General features: G+C 40.7%; 4 protein-coding genes across 8 annotated transcripts in view; 2 read left to right on the plus strand and 2 right to left on the minus strand.

The window, feature by feature from the left end:
- nudc (nudC nuclear distribution protein) overlaps nt 1-1319 on the minus strand; it is an 8736-nt gene extending 7417 nt beyond the window's left edge. The window contains exons 1-3 of the mRNA XM_031854076.1: nt 1137-1319; nt 405-482; nt 80-289 (exon numbers count right to left, since the gene is read on the minus strand). Of these exons, the coding sequence (XP_031709936.1) occupies nt 80-289; nt 405-482; nt 1137-1211 (363 nt within the window). The 5' untranslated portion in view covers nt 1212-1319. The remainder of the gene's footprint in view (nt 1-79; nt 290-404; nt 483-1136) is intronic.
- Nucleotides 1320-2740: 1421 nt separating this feature from the next.
- nr0b2b (nuclear receptor subfamily 0, group B, member 2b) lies at nt 2741-3613 on the plus strand. The gene is made up of 2 exons (XM_031854328.1): nt 2741-3284; nt 3372-3613. The coding sequence occupies exons 1-2, from the start codon at nt 2741-2743 to the stop codon at nt 3611-3613; spliced, it is 786 nt and encodes a 261-aa protein (XP_031710188.1).
- Nucleotides 3614-3877: 264 nt separating this feature from the next.
- On the minus strand, nt 3878-9399 carry kdf1b (keratinocyte differentiation factor 1b). 4 transcript variants are annotated; one of them, XM_031854129.1, is made up of 5 exons: nt 9216-9375; nt 7517-8457; nt 7315-7401; nt 5545-5604; nt 3878-5451 (listed from the first exon to the last, which is right to left on the minus strand). In XM_031854129.1, exons 2-5 carry the CDS (start codon nt 8436-8438, stop codon nt 5432-5434), a joined length of 1089 nt encoding a protein of 362 aa, XP_031709989.1. In that variant the 5' UTR covers nt 8439-8457; nt 9216-9375; the 3' UTR covers nt 3878-5431. The 4 variants fall into 4 exon arrangements, with proteins under 4 accessions (XP_031709989.1, XP_031709988.1, XP_031709986.1 ...); XM_031854128.1 differs by having other exon boundaries at nt 3878-5604; nt 9364-9399; XM_031854126.1 differs by having other exon boundaries at nt 3878-5604.
- Nucleotides 9400-11312: 1913 nt separating this feature from the next.
- On the plus strand, nt 11313-20537 carry zdhhc18b (zDHHC palmitoyltransferase 18b). 2 transcript variants are annotated; one of them, XR_004213009.1, is made up of 9 exons: nt 11313-11906; nt 12495-12655; nt 13051-13200; nt 13395-13532; nt 13872-13923; nt 14003-14105; nt 14271-14380; nt 14590-16156; nt 17883-17957. XR_004213009.1 is itself a non-coding variant. In XM_031854322.1 (9 exons), exons 1-9 carry the CDS (start codon nt 11653-11655, stop codon nt 18237-18239), a joined length of 1419 nt encoding a protein of 472 aa, XP_031710182.1. In that variant the 5' UTR covers nt 11313-11652; the 3' UTR covers nt 18240-20537. The 2 variants fall into 2 exon arrangements, 1 of the variants encoding a protein (XP_031710182.1); XM_031854322.1 differs by having other exon boundaries at nt 14590-14683; nt 17883-20537.
- Nucleotides 20538-21343: the final 806 nt, after the last annotated feature.

A 21343-nucleotide genomic window follows, 5' to 3' on the forward strand; every position in this document is an offset into this window, starting at 1 on the left:
ATATATTAAAAAAAAACACGAATACATTAATAATCTTTGTAAAGGAACGACAGTGATTCTCAAGGCTCCCAGATTTCACCTGGTCTAATTCAGTCTGAAGTTTCTCCGCTTCTTCGTCGGTCAGTTCCTGAATTCTGGGACCTTCTTCGTTCGTCTTCTTCTTCTTTTCCTCCGCTAGCTTGGCGGCTCTCTCAACTTTCTCTTTCTTTTCCTTCTCCTGTTTCATCTGCTTCTCTTTGTGGGACTTCACCGCCAGCTGACTGTGGTGGGCGAGAGCATCTTTGACCAGCTGTAGAAGAGAGATGATCAGAAATTAGTATATGGAGATATGTCTCGGTCATGACACAGAGCATGCACGTAGTATCAAATGTCACATTAGCTTCAGATACAGAAACATCGCTCACCATCTCTGCAGCACCTGTTTCACCACCGGTGAAGAAATCTGTTTTGCGGCGGAGGAAGCTGAAAAATGTGTTTACTAACTGTTGAGAGAAAAATAGGCCGTCACAGATATATCAAATATAACTGATTATTATGAATTATGTGCTTGAGGATTGTTGGCATGACTGGATTATATGACAGCCCCTCTATATTTATCAGCTTCATGGCTGTTTTATCAACATTTAATTATTCTTCCCATCCTCCATAACTTCATGTTATTATTTCAAATATTCCATTTATTATTGTGAATTAATTACATTATTATTCATAAATAAAAAATAAAAAAATAATTAATTTATATTATTATATATTATTAATTACAGGGCCCAGCATCACAGTGCTACATATAAAAAAAAGTAAGTGTAGAAAAGGACGCTGAAAAATAAATCCTGTAGAAAAACAGTTATATAAAAACCAAAAAATATAATTTGACTGAAATCTCGTGCTGCTTTGTTAGTCACGTGCACGCCAAATTAAACGTAACACCCCATTGATTAAAGACATATAGTTACTTACAGTATGTGCTATTAATAATTATGAAACCATTAGATAAACCCTGTATACAGCTGAAAACATCTGCTTTTCTGAACGCCACTGCTTAACGTTACATGCGAGGTGTGCCAACTAGCCTACAGGCTAACTAGCTTTAGCATTAGCACGGTAGCTTTAACATGTGAGCGCTAACACTACGTTACCTCTTGTATCCCTCCTTCGTGTTGTTGCGCCATAACAAGCAACATGCCGTCATACTTTTCTTCATCATCGCCCATGTTTGTAGATTGAGAAACGGTTTGAATACAATAATGTTAGCTGTACGAATGACGAGCAAAAAGTTGAGTTGAGCCCGTAGTCACACACAACTCACTTCCTGGAAACAAACCCCGCCCACGCAGAATTTGACCAATTGGAAGGTTAGATTTTTGAATGACAATCAGAATATCCAATAAAGTGAGAGTATTGGTTCAGGGAGCGATTGAGGCGCCCGGGAGAATATTCTAGAAAATAAAGAATACGATTTTATTGTAAATATACTTTTAAACCACTTCATTATAATTTTAAAACGCAACTGTATTAATTTACTTTTGCCCTCGTGAGTTCATGGCCCCAGTGTAGCAGAAAATAATATTACATTAGCAGAAAAACAATATTCAGAATAACAGCTTAAAAAGAAAAAAGATTCTGCTCTTTTATATCAGAATTACGTTTTGTAAGGTTAAAGGTGGCTTGATTAGTGGAATAAAACTCTGAAATTAAAATTGTATTTTATCAGAATGTATAGCTTCAAATAGGCTTTTGTTTTATTAATTTATTTGTTCAACTTTTGACACCGGACAGTTTATCTTACCATACCAGGAAAATTATTTATATTGTTATTATTAACACCTGTAGGCCTCAGACAATGTTGGGTGTTTTGGCCTGATAGGGCTTCTTCAAAGGCTTCAAGTAGGCTACTTTCCAAATTATATTCATATCTTGTAGCATAAATTATAATCATGGATGCTATCAACAAAGGCAGCTGGATGGTTTGTACCAATTTAACGGTTATGTCAAAGAATAAGCCAGTTTGCTTTTAAGATGTTACAAGTATTATTAACATCTTATGTTATGAATCATACAAAGTATTTTCACTGACAATTAGTGTTACTAGATCACACATAGTATTAGAAAGTGATATCCATACTGGGCGAGAGTTCACAGCTCTGTCTGCGGCTCAGATTACAGGATCTATAGAGGAATTTAACGAACTGATTTCACCTTAATTAAATCATGCTTATGAGGAGTTTCCACATAGTTAGTTGCCTATATCATATGCAACATGTTCATAACAGAAAATCTTATGTCAGAACAGTCAGGTAAACATCATAAAGGCAGATTTCATGCCAGTTAATTAAATGAACTACAAATCAGTCCATTTCTGAAACTGGCAGCACAGTTGTAATCCTCAAAGATAGAAACATTGTGACCTGTCATGCAGTTCCAGGGTGTAACTGGGACACATGTCAGGTGGCATCCTGTGCGTTGACCCCATCAGACCTTGGTAGACTGGTACAGGCTGAGTTAATGACTAAAGTAAACATGATAAATGTCATTCACCCCACCGGCTTCTGTATTTCCCTTCCCTTGTTCAGCTGCAGAGGTTAGCCTTATCGCCGCCACGTGAGAGAACCATTTTCCCCCTCAAATGCAGGGTCTTAAAAAGGAGGGTCAAGGCTGACTATGCCACATCCTAGATAAATACAGTCAGGGCCTGAGCTGGAGTTCACTGGAGTCATTCTGCGGATACTTTTTTTCCTTCGTAATGTTTCCTCTGGAAGAGATTACAAACCACTCTTGCTCTGGTTACCGGGATCAGCCTCCTCACACGATCCTTTACAACATCTTGAGCGGGAGCGAGAGTCGCTACCTCAATGACAAACTGAACCGTGACGCCACAGCACACAACTGCCCCTGTGAGCAGAGGCGGGCGGTTTGCCTCAAGGACCCAAAGGCCACCTGCCAAGTGGCCTCCAGCGTGCTGGTCAAAACCATCTGCTTCGTGAGAAGTTTGCCATCCTTCAGTCAGCTTCCATCAGGAGATCAGTCATCTTTGTTAAGACACTGCTGGGTTCCTCTATTTGTTCTGGGGCTGGCCCAAGAAAAGATAGTCTTTGAGGTGACGGATGCACCAAATACGAGTATCCTTAGAAAGATTCTGCTCGGACCAGGACTCGCGGGCAACGAGGCTGACCGACCAACTGCTGCTGGACTCCACAACTTGAGAGCTTGCTTGCATAAGCTGTGGAATCTGGATCTCAGTCCAAAGGAGTATGCTTATCTAAAAGGGGCTTTGCTGTTCAACTCAGGTAAAAACTCATTTTTATCAGTTTTGCCATGCTAATTTAATTGGTTGGATATGTGTTTAAACACAGTATTCTCTTTATCCGCTACAGCTGTTCAAGGATTGAACGCCTCGTCGTTCATCGAAGGCCTCCAACAGGAAGCTCAGAGAGCTCTTCGAGAAGTCATCCACCTCCTGCACCCAGAGGACGCCGCTCGCTTCAGTCACGTCCTTCGAGCAGCCTCCACCATTCAGAGCGTCAGCCACAGCCTGGTCACAGAACTCTTCTTCAAGCCAGTAATTGGCAACGCAAATATGTTGCATTTATTAACAGAGATGTTGTTTGTGCAATGAGATCCCAGTGAGAAAGCCTTGTGCGAGTTGAAGTGTTGTTGTATGGAATTTTATAGTGAACCTCGGTCGAGAAGCTCATTAATAAACATTTTAATATTTGCTTCAGTTTTCATAAAGCTTGAGAACTGCATGACAGTGTCCTACTGGAGGGGGGATTTAAACGCAGCATGACCTGACCTTAAAAAAAAGATGAGTACTTTGACTCCCTCGTGTGGCCATGTGTGGCAAATGACGAGCAAACAATTTCTTCTTTTTGTTTCACTTCATTTGCTTTATTGTTTTTACAACAAGAAATCAGTTAAAAGACGAGTTAGTGTCAATATAAGAACCTGCCAACACATCAATGGCAGAAAACACAAAGTGCAACACCTTGGTGAGAGGAAACCTTCTGAGAAAATCTAGTGTGCGAATGAAAACAAAATGCCCATGTGTGATAACTGAAGGTATTACAAAAGGAGTCCATAAGCTTAATGCTGATAAGAAGCATTCCACTGAGTCAGCTGGCCAAATTCCCATCAGAACCCAGGAGCAAACACAGCAGGCATGGCTGCGGTAGTAAAAGCAGACACGCGCCCCTTGAGTCAGAACGATGTCATTATAGGTCAACATGATATTAGACTAGCTGCAGTTAACACCGAGTTCATGTTATTACACTAATAATAATAATCTGCGTTGAAGAAAGACAAACAGGCTCCACACTCTACGAACGTCATAAACCTCACAACAGAAAGAAACATTTTCACAATCTATATTCTGGGGAAAAAACTAATATTATTTTCTTGGCAAGAGGATACCACTTTCATATCTCTACGGTGAATATGAAGCCACCGCCTAGCCGGTTAGCTTAGCTTAGCATTAAGACTGAAACCGTGGAAAACAGCTAGCCCGGCTCAGTCCAAAGATGACAAAATACTCCTGTCAGCGCCTTTGAAGGCAATTCATTAACGTGTTGTGTATAATCTCTAATATATACAGAACGCAAAACTGTAATAATGTCAAATTGTATCCAAGGAATAGTCTGCTGCATAAGAAAAAAACACATCTTGACGGTTTTATACTTCTGCTGTATTTCTGTTACCTTCAGGCTAGCTGTTTCCCCTTGTTTCAAGCTAAGCTGTAGCTTGTAACTCTCTCTTAGCAAAGAAGCTCATTTCCCCCCAAAAAAGTGTTCCTTTTCCATTCTTATTACTACTGTACAACGAGGCACACTACAAAAACTCCACCCAATATTAGAATGAGAAGATTTAAGCCATAATGTTGAACATTGTCTTCATGCACACTGTTTGCCACACAATACCTTCTTACATCAATATGAAATATGGCAAATTATGAAAACTCCCAGAACATAATTTCTGATCATTCATCTGGAATCACTGTAAATATGAGATACACAACCACTAGATTAAAAGCATTGAATAGTTTAAAAAAAAAAAAAAAAAAAAAAAATCACACAAATTAGTTTAAAATTAAGATAATTACAAGATGATGAAATGTGCAAAAAATAATATATATATATATATAACTTACAGAATTAAATCCTTTGCTTAACAACAGCAGAATAATCTGAACAGCCAAAATGCGTCTCCTTCAAGGACAAACGGGATACAACAAGAGCCACAAAGAGCTGCTGCAGGACACGCTCTCAATCAAGCAATCCTTCAAACATGCACATGATATTCATCCTACACACAGACAGCCCTGAGTTCACTGAATTCCTTCAGACAATGTGAATATTCACATTTTCTCCTCCCCACAGCAAAGCCCCTACAAGAGAGCTTGGCTCAGCCAGAGACTCCCGTGCAGGTATAGCGTCGCCTTTCAACGTCCCACGTGAGAACCTGTGGACACAGCGGGACAGAATAATTCAAGCATAGACGGCTCATTGTTGAGCAGGAATCATGTTCTCACAGAGGTGCGAATGAGTGGCACACCGGAAGAATTAGTCCCTGTGTGAGAAGGCGAGTAGGCTGATGGAGATCTGGAAGTATGACCTATAAAAAATTAAAAAAAGACACGATCATATTTCATTATAATGATTTGGATTTATTTGTCTTAATCTGCAAAGACGGCCAAAAGGTTGGCGTTCGTCCATTGAGGGCGAGGATGCTGAGTTGGGGGTTTAATGTGAATATAATATTAGGAGTGTTTAGCAGCTCACGTAAAGGGAAGATGTAACTTATATTATCTGTTATAGTGACTATGTTCTAATAAGCAGACCCGATCAATATTTTGAAATGCAAATGTTTTATGAGGAAGTGCATGCATTCGTCACATTGTTAGACTTCAACAATACACAACGTGCAATTAAATGATTAACACAGAAGACAAACAGAAACCTTGTTTGTTTGCAAGAAAACTCCACGAGGCATCTTTAAGAATCTTAATACCAATGAAATGAAGTCCCATCTTTCTGCAGACTGCGGTCCAGGTGATCGTCTTACATTGCACCTAACAGTGTAACAAAAATCACTTTGCTTTGGTATCCAACGTCCCATCGAACTCTTCCCTCTTTATTTTCACAGCACATTGCAACTCTGATAAAATGTCGCACGAGCAAGTTGAAAACAAGCCGTTACCAACAAGCTTGTGCAGTTAAGAGAGTTCAGTGAATTCCCCGAGTAAAATGATTTACGTTTTTAGTTTGCCATTGGTTTGTTGTTTGGGTTGTTTTCTGTACTCGATATTGGCGGACGTCCCAAACATTAACAAATCTCAAAACGGTCTACATGGTAGAAGATCAAGACCTAAAATCATTTTTCGGGCATTTCTGTGGAGGTAATTGGTGTTGACTCACTGTCCTCAACAGATTAAAGGGAGAACATCTCCAAAATCAAAGAGTTGAACTGCACCATACACACTTTTAAATGAATAGTAAACATCACTTTTATAGGCCATATTTCTATTTTCTACAACGGCACATTAAAACTTGTTGTGTAGTAGGAAATGTGATTGAGTAGTCAGATGTAATCGCACAAAAGCCAACTGTAAAATGACACCAGAAGTCAAACACCTGCAGGGCCAACAATAAGGACACAGAGGTCAAGTCAACCTGGGGGGGGGGGGGGGTTGATTATTTGATTAAAAATTACGGGTGCTTTTTAGACTGAGTCCAGTATGAAGAAGCCGATCTTTCTCTCAACTTTAAGGGAGAATTGTGTTTCGTGTGTCTCAAACCTCTGACAGCTTTGGGCAGTGCATTTTAATTCATGACAGAAAAAGTTTGAGAACCACTGATTTAAACCTTCATTTTAGGTCAGAAAGTTTACAAAAAGCTGAAATGAATGTATTAAAGATGAGAAATCTAAATCTAAATCCAATCTAGAGATCAGGATGCATCCAAATAATTAGCACCCTTTAAATCCAGACTCGTCTCATCTGAAACAGAAAGTGGATGCTAAAAGTCGGAACAGAATCTATCAGGAAGTCAAACAGGTGTTGAGCTACTTCTGATTAAAAAACAAACTCAGGCTCATGCTGCTGGATAAGTACTGTGAGAGCAGCCACTGTTGGCATACATGCGTGACGGACTTCCCTTGTTATAACAGCCAAGTTATGCAAAACAAAAACATGCCCATTATTCAAAGCCACTAATCAAACTACTGTAAACAAAATAAGTGAATGACACACTATTCATCCAATTTTCATTAAAAACTGTATGTGAATATAACAGTATACTGTGTGAGTAATAACATAATAATCACCTCCATTGGTCCTCCACATCTCTCTGGCACACTTGTCAGAGGAAGTCAGTTCAGATATTTGGATGTTTGGATTTGATTTGTAATCATCTTGAGCACACAAGAGTAAAAGAGAGGGATGGTTACTTGATGGCAGAAAAGCATATATATGGCGTTTTTAGAAGCTGATATTTGTGGACGTATGACGTGAAAAACTAGAACTCACTGTTGTTGCTGAAGGAGAAGGAATCGCTCTCCCTCATCGTCTCGTTCCCGCTGTCCGACAGCGTCCTCTCCACCCGGGAGACGTGTGGCCTCCTCTTGCTGCTCTTCCGAGTGCTGATGCGAATGATGCCGCGCACCAGCCGACACTCCGCCTCCTGCTCGCCCATATTGTGCTCCTCGGCCAGCGAGTTGATGAGCTGGTTGATGGCCTTGCTCTTCTTCAGGAACACAGAGTCCGTGGTGCACCTGGCCAACTCTTCGATCTGATACTCAGAGTAGAGCTCCAGCAGCTTCTTTGCAATCAGGGAGTCCACGTCCTCCTCGCCATCTTCCCAGCCGTCGAACCTCATGGACTCATGCAGAGACGGGTGGCTGGGCTGTGTTTGACCACCGGGCGGAGGCACATACGATGGAGATTTAGTTACAACATCCAAGTACTCTCTCGTAGTGTCGACTTTGACTCCAGCGATGCGGACGTCGCCTAGCCAGTCTGTGCCGTCCTCCTCTTTGTCGCCTTCCGGGTTCACAGATCGGAGGCTCACCTTCTCCGGTTCGTCTGGGGAGCTCTCGTTCGGCGCCAGGCACGGAGCGAAGACGGAACGCTGGCAGACCCGGTACAATCCGCAGGTGAGCACGCTGCACACAAAGCTCCTACAGCTCCTCTGAGGAGAGCAAGGATTGCACGTTTGTGTCGCAGAGGACGGGTCAGCTGAGCCAGGAATGAAGCCAATGGTCTCAGACTCCTTTCTGTTAGCATCCTTCAGGTGAGCTTTGTGGGCTAACTTTGGCTCCGGGTTGGGAAGCCTGTCTTCCACTGGGTCGACACAGCGCTCCTCGTAGGACGACCTCTGGCTGCTGCTCCGGCTGGTTCCATGCCTGTAGCTGCCGGGCCCCGAGCTGTGCCTCAAACTGCCAACGGACATGACTTACTGCCCCCAGAATCTGTACGAGCATGAGAGAAAATGAGGTCAATATAGGTGTAACTTCATGCTGTGACAGCTTGGGGGGGGGGATTGCATCATCAAACAAGTTAGGGCATCTCTCTTTAAAACAAACGTGAAACTACTATCCCCAAGTGTCAAATAAAGTGACCCAACTGGTTCTCTGGGTGATGTGTGAGCACGCAGTCACAGTAAACTACCTAGTCACTGCATGATGTCAGGGGGATTTCTAAAAATGAAACTAAGCTGTTACATTGCAACTGTTAAATGAAGACAAAATATAAAATATTATGTGAAAAAGGTTCAGAATCACTCCATATATCCACTGCTTAGTGCAAACCCATCTCCCGTGTTTACACAGTGACACTGAATCAACACAATTACACCAAATTCAATTTGAAAATGTTGGAAGCTAATGCCACCTTTGCTTGCTTGAAGACAGCCACGATTGCAGCAAACCTATGTTAAAACACTTATTAGAGTAACCATGCATCTGTTGAACGAATGTTTACAGCAGCGATACCATGTAGTTATTAGCCGAAAGCTAATAAACAAACAACTAAAATGAAAATAATATGTAGCGGCTTTTTCCCACGTTAGTTTTACACTCATTTACCATTAATTACACGTTACAGATTGAACACACGTTTAGCCACTTTCATGTAACATTATACATTGTTTTCACTTCCATGGCGACTTGTCATCTGGACTCTTTCCTCCATTAGAGGACTTACTCACTAAACATGAGCCTGTACTCACAGTTTACACGGTGCGTCCGCACAACTGACTTCCGAATTACTTGTTGTCTTCGCCACCTCACATTAAACATTTCTGTGTTAAATTCGTTTTTGAACGTCCTGTATATCGACTCTGCTCAAAATATGTCACTTTCAGGCGAGTTTTCTACCTGCTCCCCGTACCTGAGCGTCAAGGTGGAGGAAAAGCACCAGGTAGCTCGAACAGGAGGTTGGACTTCCGGTTATGACTTCAGAAATAAAACGCAAGTAAAATTGCCACTGTGATTTCATAATGTATTTTACGTATACACAAAGGCAACACGGTATCAAAGTATTTTAATCACGTAGAAATTAGCAGAGAAGGCGACATTATATATTTTTTTACATTTGCTCACGCACACACACGCTCAAAAACTAAAAGTCAACATTTAGAAACTTTTATTTTGACATGGTTTCCGGTGTTACTCAATATTCTGACTGCCTGCCAAAAACAACAGGTACACTGACATTGAAAGTAGTCTACTAAACCATGACAGTTTTTATGACATACTACTATATTATGAAGGTTTTCATGACTCATTTATAACAATGATCACAGCTTATGATAAAACATTTATTTTAACGTATAATTACGAAAATTTGACACAATCATTTACATTTCACGATTTCACTACCCCCCCTCAAAAAATAAAAAAACTCACTCTAAACACTAAATTGGCTGAAATTATTTAATGATGTCTTGTCACTTTACTTTACTATAACACCGTTACTGTTGTTTGTTTGTTTTGTTTGGTTAAATCTTTGCACTATTGTTTAGATAGTGAACTTTAATTATTCTATTTCATTGTATATATTGTGCATTTTTATTATTATTTAATATATATATTTTATATTTAAAATCTCATCTTAAATTAGACAAATTGTCTCATGAATGAGATTTTGAAGGGCTTTCATTTTGAAACGCTACATCATAATGTGCTGGTTCCCGTCTGAGCGGCACCTTGAGGTAGTGTACTATTAATCTAAGGCGAAACTATTATGTAACAATAGACCATTTATTTTAAAAGTTAATCTGAAATTATAAGGAAGTTGGCACATGCATGATATTTTGAAGGGCTTTCATTTTGAAATACTTCATCAAAATGTTCTGATTATCCATAATTGACACTGAGGTGTTTTACTATTAATCTGATATGAAATTAGTTTTGAACTGTGGACAATTTCCTTTTAATTTGAATCTAAAATTTGAGGTAAATTGGTCACTTAGTGTAACCTTGAAGTTTCTGAATTTGATATAGTGTAGTCATTATAAGTCATACTGTTCTTTCTAAATGTAGTCTTTATTGATATATTTGAATAAACACAATTGGAATTACATTTTTCCTTGAAAAACAGTTTGCATGCAGTAATTAATATTGTTTTAAAGTTTTCATTTATAAAATGTATACTTTTTCATTCATTAATTTAGTTTTATTGATGTATGTATGTATGTATTATTTATGTTTGTAATGTATTAATTAATTAATCTATGATTTACAGACTTATTGAATGAATGTGACTTTGTCTTATCACGTTCACCAGAACTTTGCTCTTATTTTGAAGTCAGTTCTTACACGCTACTACCGTAATGCCTTGTACATATGCGTACCGCAAAACAACGTGCGGGCTGGCTTGACTGTGTTTTTTGAAGTGGAGGCCGGTTTGACCACAGTAATCTTGGCATGCAGGCAGAACTCGCCATAACACCCCTGTTACCTTGTTGATAGCTCCATAGCTTTGCGACTACGTCAAGTCACCCACAGTGGCCGTTGATTTACCGGATATTACTTTGGACGGATATTTATGGAGAGAGAAATATCATAATTTAAGTGCAAGAAGTATTTGATGCTTTATGTGGCTACTCTATGAATGTCATTAATGTAATGCGTAAATATTAATAAGAAATTGGCTATAAATTGTCTGAAATTATTTAATGATGTCTTGTAATGAAGACATACAATGACTTATATACCCAGGTTTCATTATATCTGCCTACATCTCAGAAATATGTAGGCAGTTTATTTTGAAAGAATATCAACCGGAAATAAAACCTTTTCTTTGTTGTTAAGTTTGACAACAGCTGGTTTGACCGGACGACTCGTTTCATGACAGCGTAGCTAAAACCAATACTTTTCAGTAATGTTTCGGGACTCTTTTGTAGGAGAATATAAAATATTAGGGAAGTTCTAGTGCTCCTCTTGATTCATGCATGCAGGACCTCTGGAGATTACCCAAAAGGGTTTTGCTATTATGTGCAAGACGAGCAAGCTAACGAGCTAGCCACGGTGACTGTATTTTGGGTGTACTGATGTTGCTCCATTCAGCTGCTTCATGCACAGGCGTCGGTGATGTTGTCGACCGTTGGACAAATGCCCCGGTTCTCCGAATTGGGACAGAGCCGCAAAACTTCAGTGTAAACCATGAAAAACTGCGAGTATCAACAAATCGACCCTCGGGCACTTCCGACGCCGACCCCGACCCCGACCCCTCATCTCGGACACGACAGTGACAAGACAGAGGAGCCGAAGAGAAGACCGAGGAGAAAGTGGCAGGTTTTCCCGGGAAAGAATCGTTTCTACTGCGATGGACGGATCATAGTGGCCCGTCAGAGTGGGGTCCTGCCCCTCACCCTGGGCCTTATTCTCATCACAAGTGGATTATTCTTTATATTCGAGTGAGTTCATGTTTTAATATTGTGTTTCACGGTTCTGTCACGTATCACCTGTGAGTCTGGAACATCAATGCATATTAGCTTCCACAACGATGCAAACTCGCTCTTTACAATTAACATTTTACTGCATTGACTCCCGTCTGATGTGTTAGATCAGCGCCGAACCGTAGATTCATAAAATGTCCTTATTAATGTTTGACGGGAGCAATTTATTTACCAACCAAAAAACCAAAAATACCAAAAAAAGGTCCGATTTCATTATGTCGTCTGGTAATATTTTACATTCCTGTTTGGCCTTAAAATCCTCTATTTCGGTTATACACAAACATTTTAATTAATCTTTTCAGTTGTTAATAAGACCAATATGTACTATGATAGGGAATTATTTCTATGCAGTGTAGTGAAAAGTGTGTTCCGTCTCCATGGATGTCAGATGGTGATTAAAGACACTGAATGTTAATTAAAACTAGATCCCCTGGTGGATGAAAAAAAGCAGGCCAAGTTATACGACGTGGAGCTTCGTCTCCAGCCTTTTGATTTGGTCCCTATGTATTGTAGTTCACCCTCTCTCCACCTGTCTCTGTATCACAGCTGTCCCTTCCTGGTCAAACACCTGACCAGCTGCATACCTGTTATTGGAGGAGGCCTCTTTGTGTTTGTGGTCATCACTTTGCTCCAGACCAGCCTCACCGACCCGGGCATCCTGCCCAGAGCGACACCAGATGAGGCGGCAGACATCGAAAAACAGATCGGTAAGGACCGACTCAAGTCATAAGTGGGGGTCAGCGCTCAACGATTGCCTTAATTGCTTTTGACTAATATCGAAAGAAAACACAAGGCAATGTCTCATTAACAGCAGTCATTCTTTTGCCAGTTCAATTTAATGATGAAGTATCCTTTGACACATTAAAAGGTCACACCTGGAAGTGAGTGTGTCTCACCCTGCTCCTCAAAGAGTTGAACTAAACTAACTGTCCACGCCAATGCAGTCCTTAGAAGAAGTCCGATTGGGCAGCATAAGGAGAAACCTTTTGTGTGTGTGTGTGTGTGTGTGTGTGTGTGTGTGTGTGTGTGTGTGTTGGCCGTGGTTGGGTAGCAGTTGGTGTTTTAGGTCTGATGTATTTTATCTTGTTGTTCCTCTCTGCAGACAACACTGGCAACACCAGCTATCGGCCTCCACCGCGCACCAAGGAAATCATCATCAACCAGCAGGTGGTGAAGCTCAAGTACTGCTTCACCTGCAAGATGTTCCGGCCTCCGCGCACCTCCCACTGTAGCCTGTGTGACAACTGTGTGGGTGAGCTGTGGACACACACACACACACCAGCGCTCTGACATTTCCACATGATGAATAATGAATGGAGGCCTCGTAGGGTCTCAGTGAACACGATCCCAATACTCCAGTTCATGCTGGACCGACTTGATTGACATATTGGCGTACTTTTCAAAATGTCAGTGCTGAATCCTTGTTTTGGTGCGTTTCTCATTCAGAGCGATTCGACCACCATTGCCCCTGGGTGGGGAACTGTGTGGGAAAACGCAACTACCGTTTCTTCTACACCTTCATCGTGTCGCTCTCCTTCCTGACGGCGTTCATATTCGGCTGCGTGACCACACATCTAGCACTGAGTATGTGTTTTTGCTCTGGTTCACGGGTGGTTTCTTTTTTTTTTTTTTTTTATGGTTGAAAAACAGTCAGGATGTTACTGATAGTGACTGCTAACACACCTGGCTCTCAAACAGCACCTGCCAGTAACTGTAAGTGTTTGTTTTGTCTCACTTGGACTGCCAGGCGGGCGGGGTTTACCACATCAGAGCAGGTTAGGTGCCAGATAAGAAAAATACACAGAATGCTCTTTAGTTTTCAGATTTGTCGTGATCTGTTGGTTTTGGCTACTGCACACATTTTCCTCTTTAATGGCCTTAGAAACACACGTTGAGCCCGTGTTATTGTTTCCTCTCTTTCAGGGGCTCAAGGTGGAAAAGGTCTGGTGTTTGCTCTGCAAGAGAGTCCAGGCAGATATCCTTTAATCACAAATGTGTTTCAGAGTTTTATTTATTTCCAAAATACTGATGCTCTCCTTGACTCGACCTTTCACTGCAGTGGAACTGGTGATATGTTTCTTCTCAGTCTGGTCCATCTTGGGCCTCTCGGGCTTCCATACATACCTGGTTGCTTCCAACCTGACCACGAATGAAGATGTGAGTTCTGCCTGGAGTTGAATTTGTTGCACTGCAATTACAGTATAGTAACTTTGGTGTCCTGTGGTACAGTGTTAAGATAATTCGGGAATATTTGTAAATGAGAAGTTGATTTAATTACATTGATATTTCACTAATATCGCATTTATATCCTGTCTGTTCCAGATTAAAGGCTCCTGGTCAGGGAAGAGTGGAGAAGATGTCACCAACCCATACAGTCATAAAAACATCTTCATCAACTGCTGCTCTGTGCTCTGTGGACCCATGCCACCCAGGTTAGACACACATTTGGTTTTGTTAAATTTTTTTCTCTCAATTGATTTAATTATTTATTTTTCCTTTCACTTTACATTTGATTGTGTAGTACGAGACCCTGTTTTAAAATGTACATGACAGAGAATTATTTCAATTGACAGAGAATTTCCTCAATTGGTAAAGCTTAAAATGAATCGATAGATAATTGTTTCTGTTTTTTTCTTTTCAGCTTGATCGACAGACGAGGTTTCCTGCCCGCGGATGAATCTGTCCAGACAGCGGGTGTGGACATTGAGCTGCCCACTCTGGCCACTAAAAACGTGGTAGGAGGATCTTCCCAGCTGGCTTTTGGCTTGCAGAGATCCCCCTCTCCTGTGCCTGCACCCCCCTACTCCCACCAAAACTCTTCCTCTGCCTGACTTGAAGCCTTGTTGCCGACCGTAGCTCCAACCCAGCATCCGTCTGCTGCCTGTTGTTGACTGTTGTGTATGGGATAATCCCCACATATTCTCTATTTGCACTAAAGACAGAGCTTTGGTATTTACTTTTCTCGGTGCAAACAAGACCTTTTAAAATAAGTTAACTTGCACAATTTCAATTCATTTTAATCAAGTTGAAAAGCAGGTTAGAAGGAATCATTTTTTAAAATCAAATTAGCTTTATTTTCAGAATGTGAGATCAATATCAACCTGGTGTCTTTCTGTTAAAGCTAGCCTATTAACTATTAACAGCGGCGCCACTGGGCAAATAAGCCTGTTTCATAAAAATGTGAGGTATTCTTTTAAGTTGTGATTTTGTGAAATGCGGTTGACTGTTGTCCTCGTTAGTCGGATGAGTTACGACAGCTGCTCCGGGAAGTTCATGCTTCTGCACAGCTCAGTCTTGTTTACATCATGGAAATGAACAAATCAGGTTTACGGACATTTTTCACTATATGTAGTTTCATGTCATCTACTGTTGTCACTTTTTTCCATCACGAGCTACACCTCAGTGTTCGTCGACTCAGGGTGTTTTATGAGAGAGGAGAGCAGGAGGTGTAAGAAGTGAAGACTCGGATGCTGTTTCCAGCTCGTCCTCTCTCGTTGCTCTCTCTGAGAGTAAGGGATATTAAAGGATGCCTGGAGAGTTGTACAGCAACCTTTGTTTACAATACGTTAACTGTGGTTCAGGTAGAGTTGCACTCTGAGCCACAGAACTCATATCAAGTGGTAAAGTAGCTGCTGTTTGGCTTTTTGTTTACGCCAGAGTAACGAAATTCATTTTGTTGGCGAGTGTGTAAAACAGGCCTTTTGAATTCAGTTGATACGTCGGTGAAGCTGTGAAGAACGTTCCCCGTTTGTATTCTGTGTTTGTTCACTTTCTACTGTCTCATGTTAAGTCATATTTGTCACGCATCGAGCCGATCAACATTGTTTCCCTTCATGCTTGTATTACATGTTTGAGTTGTCCATCTTCTTTTAATACATATTTCTATATTGTCAGTATCTGAAATGTAAATTAATAAAAACATGCATTTTTGTCCATGCATTTCATCATCTGTGTCACTCATTTTTCATTGTACGGTTTGTCCACCCTCCCAATTTGCACATTTGGAGTACAGAAGGAATTTCCCGAGGGAAGAAAAGCTCCTAACACACGTAGTGTTTGTGTGTCTATTCAATCGGTCCTAACTTGCTGTTCTGTGTCTGTCTCTGTATCCCACCACCAACACAAGGACGTGAAATGTCTGGACTTTGCGGTGTTCTGCGTGGGCTGATTAGCCACCATTAGTGCAGGAAAAGTGATGCTTGAGCTTGGTAAGCCTGTTTAAAGAAAGGGAAAGCGAGTGCAGAGTCTCCTGTGCCCACCACTCTGTCTGCATGTCCTGTTTGCTCGCTGCTGTACTCCTGCATGGCTTCATCCATATGCTGCCATGTTGAATACATTTCAGAGTGCATCATTTAACACTTTCAATTGATTCTGTCAAGGTATAAAGACTTTTTTTTATAGCATTCGAGCCGTGATTGGAGAGGAAAACTAAGCCATGCTGAAGCAAGTTTTTAGTATTGCTTTTTTACTTTAGTTTGGAGATGAAAATGATATATTAGCTGCAGGAGGAAGCTCATTCAGAGGTGCATGAAAGATGTCATGGAAGAAAACCGATTAGTACAATGAAATGTGGGGGATAAACCGGTACTTATAATATCCGATGGATACATGATTGTTTTAAGTTAAGGGCGAGCAGCTCCATATAGGGAAACAAACGAGAGTTGTTCAAATGTTTCCTCATCTTTGAGGATGGATTGACCTGCAGTTTAAATGTTTTACACAGGGAATAGTGAACTGGCAGTTTTTAGTTTTGAATAACAAATGAACCCCAAGGCTTTATGCTCTTGAAGGTTATCCATTATTCACACTTTGCATTAAAGCTTTAAGTGTTTTAGTTACTTTTGGCTCACTGTTTTGGTTTTATGGTCCACAACTTCACTGTTTTACTTGCTGCTCTCATATCGGCGTTGTCTCCAGCAGCAGAAGAAGGCAGATGTTTTCAGTGAAAGAGCTCTGATAAACCCATTCTACACTGTCACTCCAGCACCAAACAGCAGTAAGACAAAATTAGCCACTAGCTAGTGAACATGAAGGAGCATTTATAAAGCGAAAAGGACAACAAATAGCTGACTTGAATTCATCAAGTGGCCAGAAGCGATACCATTACTCTCAGTTCATTTGAATTAGACCGTAAGACTTTTCTGGTTGCTGCTGTATTTTATTAACTTAAACTTTGGACTATTTATTCATATCTTGCACTGTCGCTGCACTGTTTTATTTCATTTTAGTTCATTATAATCTTCTGTTTTACTTTGTTTAGATTCTATTGAATCCTATTTATGTGTCTTTTGTGGCCTTTTAATTTTAATTACATTATTAAGCTCTATGTGTGCAGATCACAGTCGCTCTAATTCCAAATGTAAATGAAAGAATGTAAACAAAGTTGCTGTGAGGAATATAAAGCATGAGGCACCGTGTTCATATACAACACATTATAGCATTGTAAAGGTGACATCAACCTACAGCAGGAATAAATCCAGCTCTGGAGTCTTGTCTTGTGAACAGAGAGCTTTAGTTACATACTGGGTGCATATGAGGCAGGTGGCTCGAACAACATAAACAGTGCAGTTCAAATCAGAGCCCCACACTTCATCAAAGTGCAATACTAACTTGCTGGAGTCATCTTTTCAACAATTTTGTACCACATTCTATCTTGCTGGACAATGTTCCTTGGGCTAAACATCCATCAAATAGGATTCGCCAGGTCCAATGTGCAGCCACGTGCAGATCTATAGCATGAAACATTTGCAAACTCCTGCTTCGGACCACTCGTGTTGCCTGCTTGCACTCCCAACTTGCCTGTGATTCGTCTCGCGCAACTGTTGATGCGTTCATTGTTTTAACGCCCTGCTGTTCCCCCTGATTACTTCACTGACTCGTCTCATCAATTCTTGTCTTTTTGTTCTTCCCTTCCTCTTTCTCGTGCCTCTCCAGTGCACACAGGGAACTAAAGGTCTGCTGGAGTCGGCCACGATCCCTCCGCTCCTGTCCACCTCGTGTCCTCAGGGGAAACCTCCCTCAGCTCATACCTGCCCAGACAGCGGCCCGGCGGTGAACTCTGACCCTTCACCGGAGCTCCCCACGAGCTGTGGGGCCCGCCACACTGCTAGCTCCCAAGGCGATAACTCTCCACCACGCCACGCCAAGACTCGGCCAAAGAAAAGCAAACGAGAGGCTTTGCATATTCCCAACCCTTCTTTTGAAGTCCCCGTTTCCCCTACGTGTCCGGACACAGGCCCAAGCTCCAAACGCAGGGGCCACGAAGGTGCCAGCTTCGCCTCTTTGCACTGACTGAAACAACGGCTGTCTCCAGTGAAAGCACACATTGTTTGAAGCTTGCATGCTGTAACACAGTCAGATACAAGTGGTATGAGTTTGTGTATATGTATTATGTGTTGGTTCGCTGAAGGCTCTGGGTCTTGTCATTGTGTATGAGGATGACAATCACTAAGATATGTATTTGTGCGTTCAGTTTGTCGTGGAAGTAGGAACACTAGAGCAGATTGGATGTATTCTGACTGTAAAGGATCAACTTAGCATTTGGTGTAGAATGAAAATGTGTAATTTTAAGATGGTGTAACTGGTGTACTGTTAGAGCCATATGCCTTTCTGATGATTCTCATGAATTTTACCAGCATGTCAGATCCATCAAATATTGTGAAATAGTGGCTTTGATGTATCAGGTGGACAAAAGCTTTGTTTGGTCTTAAAGGGAAAATCCATTCCAAATGTTGAATTGACATAATTATGTCATTTCTATAACTTTGTGCAGCTCAGTTTATAGTGTGAACTTGAACAGTAGAGAGACAGTCTGTGCTGATGATGTCATCTTGAGACATATAGGCAGTGAATAATTGAACAGGTCATGAGACTCTTGACAGCAACCATAGAGCGTTTTTCAAGGCTATGAGGACATTTATGCCACTCATACTGGAAAGACCTGCCTTCAAATCAAACTGTTTTGGATGCACAGATGGGTGATACATTAATGCTCATACAGATCAGTTTTGCCCTGGGTCCCTTTAGCAGGTTAACCCGGCCCTGAGTGGAGAGCACTCTTTAACACTTTGCTCCAAAATCTCCAATAGGTGATCAGTTGGGTTGAGATCCAATGACTGGAGGGACGATTCAATTCACATTCAAGTCTCTGCTTTTGTTTCTCCCGGCATTTATCCAAATGTTTCTTTGTTGCCCATCTGTAATATCTCAAACAAAGATGAATGAGTTCATTGCAGCCCAGTCACCAGGAACAAACATCTGCATTGTATTTCAAACTGATACAGGACTTTCTCCCAGCAGACTGCTGTTGGTATCCCATGTGTTAACTTCACCATTGTTACGTAATGTCACGAAAGAAAGGCAGTGGCTACATTACGTTGATATGTTACTATTTTAACACAAAACATGATCTTTTTTTCGAATCTTAACCAAGTATATAGTAATATGAAACATATTTTTGAAATGTATTTGTGGTTCAGAATATCGACCTTCAACATGTAACTAAAAACAGACAATGGCAACATTTCATTCTGGAGACTGGGATGTCCATTGAGTTCAGTACATTTTACATCCCCAAATATGGTGATGTGATGTCATTATCACAGCTTTCTTGGTTTAAAAGCCGTTTTAAAACTGCACCTTGAATTCTGATTTTGTGTGGATTTTCCCTTTAACTTTGCACATGCAGCAGCACAGTGTGTATTAGTTGTATCGGTTTGTACTGCTGTTCAGATTGTTGTACTGCTGTATCAATGGCAGTGAATGCAACTGCATGATAATGACTAAAGATGTATTTTCCATTTCGTTTATTTACATCCATTCAAACACCTCAGAGAGATCCTCTACCACTTTTTAGTAGGACAACTGTGATTTGGACTCCTGAACATAGTTGTGTACGTGAACTGAAGCCGTACTGTTCATTGCCTGTGTGCTGCACCACCTCCTGCTTGTGCATCAATATCACTCAACGATTTAAAGCTTCCACGTCCTGCTCACACTTTGTATCTGCAACGGCAATACCCATTTCTCCTCAGTAGAATTATTTGCTTCGACTGTTCTCAGAATGTGAACAGTGATTTGTTCTCGGGTGGAAATGTGTTGGGGGTAGGTATTCAATATGCAAGTTCTACACGTGACATACATCATGTTGATCCTCATTGCAACCTGATTGCAATAGCTGCACATAAATGCAATGATCCGAGCAATCATCCCCATGCACTAAAACGTAGGCACGCATACACACACATTAATAGTGTTAACACTGAGCAGCATCACGTGTGCAGTATCCTCTCTGTCCAAAGTCATCCAAACACATTCATGATGTCACACATACAAGTAATGCATTTCTGAGGAGAAAAACATCGTCTTGTATTTGTGAAAATTGTTAGGTCTTTTAAGACAATACTGCCGTCAAAGTGAAGGAAAAGGAAAATAAAGTTCAGTGAAATAAAGAGGCTCAGTTTGTGTGTGTGTGTGTGTGGGGTAAGCACATCCAAAAAACGTCAACAGGTGCTGATTCAAAAAGATCAAACCGAGGCAAGAATCAAACAAAACATCTGCACGCTGTATTAAAAGGCTCCCAGCAACTCTGATGTCTCCGTTACATCAGATCTAACAGAGATCTTCGTCAGGCATTATCAGATCCTCACAAAGCAGAGCAAGAAATGTACCGACACAAACACAACGAGCACTCAGGTGATTGAGATCTGCATGATTGAGAGTCAATCTACTCTCAAGTTGGCCCAATCAGAGCAGAGCTGAACTGATGCTCCCACATGAGGGAGAGCCTCGATGAAAAGGAAGCAGAAACATCAAGATCAACATAAACATAACATAAAAAGTCAAATATATATCATGTCACATAAAATGTCTGGAAAAACAATTATCCATAAACTACTATATAATATACATCGAAAAAGTAAGGAACAAATAGTACATAATATTAATATATTATTCAAAACATCGTTTTTTTTTGGGAATAAAGGGAAGACAGGCAAGTTCAGTTTAGCAAAAGAAAAAATGATCATGAAACTACATTGTAAAATACCAAAAGTAGAAAAAAGTAGTGTATTACTCGGAATACAGGCAGGTTCAGCCAAGCAGTTGGCCAGTTCCAGTCTCACTTGTTGTATTTTTCTATACAGTTGTTTTTCACTGTTTCACTCAATCGCTTATGTATGGTATCTAATATGTAGGTATTAATACAAATGTTGGCCAATTGCTTGTATTCCTGAAGTTCTCTTTAAATGTTCTTTTGGGGCCAATCATTTATCACCATTACTTACTTTTTTTAAAATTGTTCTACTTTTTCTGTGTATATTTCTATTCAGTAGTTTCTAGGATTATTGTTTTTCCAAATGTATTTGATTTTATATATAATTATATATATATATATA

Source organism: Anarrhichthys ocellatus, unplaced genomic scaffold (genome assembly GCF_004355925.1).
Source record: "Anarrhichthys ocellatus isolate YVR2014 unplaced genomic scaffold, GSC_Weel_1.0 scaffold14, whole genome shotgun sequence".
Taxonomy (NCBI): Eukaryota; Metazoa; Chordata; class Actinopteri; order Perciformes; family Anarhichadidae; genus Anarrhichthys; species Anarrhichthys ocellatus.

Excerpts from the sequence above, each read along its gene's own strand:
- zdhhc18b (XM_031854322.1), top strand. The coding sequence starts at position 11,653 with ATGAAAAACTGCGAGTATCAACAAATCGACCCTCGGGCACTTCCGACG. Across the intron at positions 13,201-13,394 it reads CCTGTGTGACAACTGTGTGG|AGCGATTCGACCACCATTGC; the intron begins GTGAGCTGTGGA and ends TTTCTCATTCAG. Across the intron at positions 14,106-14,270 it reads ACCTGACCACGAATGAAGAT|ATTAAAGGCTCCTGGTCAGG; the intron begins GTGAGTTCTGCC and ends TGTCTGTTCCAG.
- kdf1b (XM_031854128.1), bottom strand. The coding sequence starts at position 8,438 with ATGTCCGTTGGCAGTTTGAGGCACAGCTCGGGGCCCGGCAGCTACAGG. Across the intron at positions 7,402-7,516 it reads CTTCTCCTTCAGCAACAACA|ATGATTACAAATCAAATCCA; the intron begins GTGAGTTCTAGT and ends TGTGTGCTCAAG. Across the intron at positions 5,605-7,314 it reads GATGTGGAGGACCAATGGAG|GTCATACTTCCAGATCTCCA; the intron begins GTGATTATTATG and ends AATTTTTTATAG.
- nr0b2b (XM_031854328.1), top strand. The coding sequence starts at position 2,741 with ATGTTTCCTCTGGAAGAGATTACAAACCACTCTTGCTCTGGTTACCGG. Across the intron at positions 3,285-3,371 it reads GGCTTTGCTGTTCAACTCAG|CTGTTCAAGGATTGAACGCC; the intron begins GTAAAAACTCAT and ends TATCCGCTACAG.